General features: G+C 41.9%; 1 gene segment (V, D, J or C); it reads left to right on the top strand.

Annotated features, from left to right (window-relative positions):
• The first annotated feature begins 376 nt into the window (after positions 1–376).
• On the top strand, positions 377–864 carry LOC104852975. The segment is given in 2 exon segments: positions 377–458; positions 545–864. Coding segments are annotated over 2 exon segments (366 nt in total).
• The last annotated feature ends 5,136 nt before the right edge of the window (positions 865–6,000 follow it).

Raw genomic sequence — 6,000 nt, 5'->3', positions numbered from 1 at the left:
GAAGCAACATGGGGTCAGTGCACCAGCTCTGCATCACAGACAATCATGGTTCACAACAGGATCAGAGTCTAGGGACCACTAAAATTTGGATTTGCTCTGCAGATTTTGTTCTGTGCAAAAATGATTCTCAGTGGTATGAGTTCTGTCTGCACAGGGTGCAGAGAGGTGCACAGGATGTATTTCCTCAGCTATGATTTGGACATGGTCTCCAGCACCCCACTGTTGCACGCTCTCTATGTCATCTAGGTCCTCCTTCTCACTCTCTATTAGGTCTTGAGCTAAGAAGATCCCTGTCTTATGAATATGCAAATAACCTGAATCTTCTCCAGTAAATACAGATATATCTGTGCCCCAGAGTATCCCCAAACCACAAACATCCTCTGCAGAATCCCCCAGAGCACAGCTCCACACCATGGACTGGACCTGGAAAATCCTCTTCTTGGTAGTCGCTGTGAAAGGTAAGGGGATCTTCAATCTCAGGGCTGAGCAGGGGACCAGAGCCTGTCAGGGGGCACTGCCTTCAACTCCTGTCTCCTTTTCATAGGTGCCCATGGCCAGGTGCAGCTGGTTCAGTCTGGGGCTGAGGTGAGGAGTCCTGGAACCTCAGTGAAAGTCTCCTGCAAGGCTTCTGGCTACACCTTCACCAGTTACTGGATCAACTGGGTGCGCCAGGGTCCTGGACAGGGACTGGAGTGGATTGCAAGGATCTACCCTGGTGATGGTGATACTAATTATGCTCAGAAGTTCCAAGGAAAGGTCACCCTCACTGCCGACACCTCCTCCAGCACAGCCTACATGGAGCTGAGCAATCTGAAGTCTGAGGACACAGCCGTGTATTACTGTGCGAGACACACAGTGTGGTGACCACATCCTGAGTCTGTCAGAAACCCTGAGGGAGGAGCAGCTGCAGTGCCGCTGAAATGACTAAGATGATGAGACTGAGGAGTTACTTAGAAAACTGATGTATTAATTGAGGATAGGAACCATAGAAACAGATATGCACCCTAATTGTATGGGTGTCAGCCACAGTCACCCCTGGTGCAAAATACAGAGAGCAAAGAAAACTCTCTAATAAGGTAGATACGAACAATGCCAAAAAGGTATTTGTCATAACACATATTTCAAAATATTTGGAGAAATATGCAGTAGCAAAGGTTTTCAATCATAACTCAACATTCTGTATATTTTCTGAAACATGGCCAAAATGTTTCTGCCATTTCTGTTTAGCAGAATTTACTTATAGGGTAAGTTTAGGTTCACAGTAAAATTGATTAGAAAGTAGTGAGATTTCCCATGAATCTCCCCCCACCACACACCATATGTGCACAGCCTGCCCCTCTAACACCGCCCCGTCCTGCAGTCCTTCTGTGTTCCAGCTATTGGAGCCACAGTGAGACACCATTGACTCCCACAGTCAGTTCTTGTATGGGTTGATGGCTGGTGCTCTGTATTCTGCGGGTTTAGACAAGTGTCTCATGACATGTCCCCACAAGTCTTTCACTGGTGTCCAAATTATTCGGGTGATTACCATGAACAGGCTCGTTGTACCCTGTGGTTATAGGGGTCCATTCCAGCAGGCAGAGGGTGCAGGTGCTGACAGAGGAGTCTGCATGCAGAGCACCTGTGAAGAGTCCAGTTGGCCTTCCTGCTTTTTGAGCAATTATGGAATTGTCAGATCCCTGAGGAATCTCTGGGGTTGTCCACTGCACAAGTGGCTAATGATGATGGTTCACATCTTTCTTCATCCTTTCAAGCTCGCTGTAGATGTTCCTTTCCAACTGTCCTATAATCAGTCTTCATTCCCTGGGGAGAGCTGAAGGAGGGAAGCTGATGAAAGCACCCTCATGAGGTAGGAGAGAACATCTTGTTCAGATCAGATTATATTGCTCCTTCATCATCTTCACCTCCATAAGAAACTCCCAAAGAGCCTTCACCATGTAAGAAACATTTTCCACTCTCATCAGCAGGGATTCCTCTTACAATCCTCAGGATTTTATTTGGTCAGTGTTTGTTTCTTGGCATTTCAATCACATGGTTGTATAAATATGTATTTTTCTATTGTTGTCTGTTTGTTTTTGTCTTTTTGGTACCAGGGATTGAATTCAGAACCTTGCTGAGGCAGGCAGCAGAACAACTGAGCTAAATCCCTGGATATGTATTTATACACATACACACACACACACACGCATGCCATATTGGACATTTTATGGAGCCCTAAATAAGTTTTTTTTTTTTTGAGACAGGATCTCACTATGTAGTTGAGACTGACCTGGAACTCAGGCTGGCCTCAAACTCACAGGGATCCTCCTGCCTCAGCCTCCTGAGTGCTGGGATTACAGGCATGTGCCGCCATGCCCATCTGACTCCTAAATAAGTTTTGAAATTTTTATTTTATTTTGAGTGTTTTTGTTTGCTTCAGCCTTAAATGTTTTTGGTTATTTTCTCTATAGGTCCTTTAACAACTTTGCAATTATCAGTATATTTTCTGAGTCTATGGCTCATCTTTTCATTTTTTTACTTCAGTTTTCTCAAAAAAAAGTCAACTTCTTAGTGCGAAAATATTCAGCACTTTTATTTTTCAGATGTCAAGCGATATGTAATTGTGATTTTCAATCCTGTTTCCTTCTCATGAACCTGTATGCCTTTTGCATGTTTCTGTTGAGAAATGCTATTCAGGCCTTTTGCAGTTTTAAATAGATATCATCTCTTTATTCATTTATTGCATCCAAAATGTAAAGTTTTCTTAGCATTTTAGATTTTTAATTTCATCAGGTATATCATGTGCAAATATTTTCCCCCTTTCAATAGTAGGCTTACCATTCTGCAAATTACTGGCTTTTCAGTAAAAATCAGTTATGTATGATATTTGTTTAGTCAATTTTTGCTTTTGTTGCCTCTACATTTGGAAACAAATTCAAAATTCATTGGCTAGACCAATTAAAGGACCATTTCTTCCTGTTTTCCTTTAGAAGCCTTACAATTTGTGTGTTATATTTTGCTCCATTTTTATTTGGATTTTGTAGTTTGAGATATGTGGCCAATGCCTTGGACAGTTTGGGCTGATTCCACTGTGGCGAGGCTGCTCCTGGCATCTAGTTGTTTAAGACCCTGAATGCTGTTACACATCTTAAAATTTTGGTAGTTTAGTTTAGTTATTAAGAGACTGCCTGTCACTTCTTTCAACTTCCTGCTCCTCTTCTGCACCAGACAGAGGCTGGTAACTCTCTCAGGGAAGTGGGGCTGCACCCACACCAGCCCCAGGCCTGTACATCCTGAGCTCACCTCCTGTGCACCTGTTGGAGCAGAGAGGATGGAGAATAAGCCCAGCACTCGCTATGACAGCTGTTGCTGCCCACTGTGCATGTGGAGATGGCCAAGGGCCATGAGACCCTGCCCTGAGATGGACACAGACATGGGCACATGAGAGAGGGCACAGTCACGATGGGCCTGGAGCCCCCACAGCCCCACAGCAACACCCACTAAACACCTGTCTTTTGGCTCATCAGCAACAAAGCAGCGATGGCCCTAACTGATCGTTAGTATTCATTCAGACTGCTCTACTGCAGATTGTATCCACCAAAGGGAACACGCAATGAACCAACAAAACAATAAGAATGAAGTAAATTAATAAACCTATCACAATGTTGTATCCAAAAACTGAAAATAAATAATAGCAGTAATTACAGAACAGATGAACAAAAAGTACACATATTCAGGAAAATCATTCCATCTTTGAAAAGAATAGAATTTTTTTGTGATAATGATCTTCAATGAAAATGGATTAAAATTTTCAAGCAAAAGGGAGAGTTTGGCTAAAACACAAAGATAACAAAATACAGCTATCAGTGCTCTACAAGACAGAAACTTTTAAATTCAATGTCACAAATATTTTGAAGGTTAATAATAGGATCATGTTTCTTGCATAGCTAAATTAAGGTCAGGCAGAATGATGAAGATATTGGCAGATAAAATGGTCATTTGTATATAAGACTTGTCATTATATATGTTGTATATGATATTAAATATTGATTTCAAGGGCCGGGGATTTAGCTCAGTGGTTTGGATGGCTGCCTTGTAAGTGCAAGGACCTGAGTTCAATCCCCAGTACCAAAAAAAAAAAAAAAAAAAAAATAAAAAAAAAAAAAAAAAAAAAAAAAAAAGAAAATTAAAAAAATATATATTGATTTCAATGTCAAATTACTACACTTAAAACAGTTGATCTGAGTGAGTCATTCCCCTGACTCCATTTGATTCTACACAGTACCCATTCTTATTCCTGACTCCACTGTCCTAAGAGAGGTGGAGAGTAAAATAACAAGATCTTAGGAAATCACCAATGCTGTATGCTAGACTCCAGGCCTGTTAGATCTAGCCTGAGCTTCTGGTCACCTTTACCCTACCCCATCTCATTACATGTCCAGAAACATGCATTACATGCCATAAATCTAATTAAGATCACAGTGAATTCTGAGACAATCACACACGTTGAGAGCCCATAGGATGACTCAGCACCCTGTCAATCATTCCTGTCAATCGTACCTAGAGATTCACTGGGAGGCACCTAAGGATGAACCGGGAGCGTGTTTCTCTGCAGTTAAAGCCAAACTTACTTGTGGAAAAGTTTTCCCCTATTCCCTTAGTATGTCTGGACTTCTGGACATTCCCTCTCAAGCATCTCAGGAATTTTCCCTGTTCTCAGTTTTATTACGTCCATCTCCCTGCCAAATGCAAATGAGATGTGGTTCTGTGCACGGAGCTTGCTGTCTGCAATATCTGATAACCAGTTAATTCCCTGGGCCCAAATGACTTGTGCTGTTTGTAACCAAGGCAGAGTGCTTAGCTCCTGCAAGCCGGCCTGCTCCCTAAGTATAACCTTCCCTGCTAAACCCCTGGTGGTGGGGGGGTCAGTATCTTTGTGGAGAAGTCCTACACTGATTCGCTGGTATTAAAAATAAAACCATACACTTTGCCTCCAGAACTTCTGGGTATGTTTTGGCTGGCACTCTGCTGCTACAGATAGACCTATCTGGTCTTTAATTTCTAAAATCCTGATTCATCCACCCTTTTTGTTGTTGCTGTTGCTATCTTTTCCTTAGTGGACCTGTGTGCAGCACTTTTCTGTCACCCAGGACCTCTGTCTGTCAGTCACTTATCCTATGGTGGCACAGACTTGGCCTGAGCACAACTTCCCTTGCTTGTTTCTACTGAGTGTACACTTGGCAGTTCTTTCATAGTCCTCACAAGATCCTGGACTACTATAGGCCCATTGCGCTGTGACAAAATCATTAAGAAAAAATAACAACTATAACCATATGTTTCTGTTACAGTGGGTCCCAGGCTTATGGCTCTGCAAAACACTGAAAAATGAAGTTGCCAACCATGAAGGACAATAGGAAAGTTTTATTGATAATGGTTCCTTGGTGTTCAGGAGGATTCGTGACTGGAATGCCATGTAGCCCCTTGATTTAGAATTCTTTGTAGGTAAACAGGGCACAGGAATTGCTTCATTGTCCAGTGGATCCCTATCACAGGCCTCTCTGTGAAGTCAAAAAATGACCAATTGGAATTCATGCCCGATTCCTTACATAGCATTTATAGTAAATGGGACCTAGAAGGAACTAGTTATTTTACATTATAATTTCTTCAAAATCATCAGGAAGGGATGGGCTGCATTCCATGTTACAGAGTAAATTTGTTGTACTTTAAATCACTCAAAATTCAGGAGTTCAGCACGTAGTGATACCTCTCTTTAAGAGGGACGGCCTGTATTTCAGGCTGCATTTCATTCCTGGCCAAAGTCCTTGTATACCTTTTATTATTTTTATTCTCATTAATATGGCATAGTTCTGCATTTTCTCTGGCCCTTCCCTTAGCTAGCTGCCTCATTTATATGCTAACAAAACAAACTATATTCTACATTTCCATATGAGAGCCCCAGATATGTGAATTTAACATTAACTGATTTGAAGTGAGAAAGAAAAGATTGTAGAAAAACAGTGG

The sequence above is a fragment of the Fukomys damarensis genome, unplaced genomic scaffold (genome assembly GCF_012274545.1).
Source record: "Fukomys damarensis isolate Sample0158 unplaced genomic scaffold, DMR_v1.0_HiC HiC_scaffold_25, whole genome shotgun sequence".
In the NCBI taxonomy this organism is placed as follows: Eukaryota; Metazoa; Chordata; class Mammalia; order Rodentia; family Bathyergidae; genus Fukomys; species Fukomys damarensis.
This window is presented reverse-complemented; position numbering and strand designations above follow the sequence as displayed.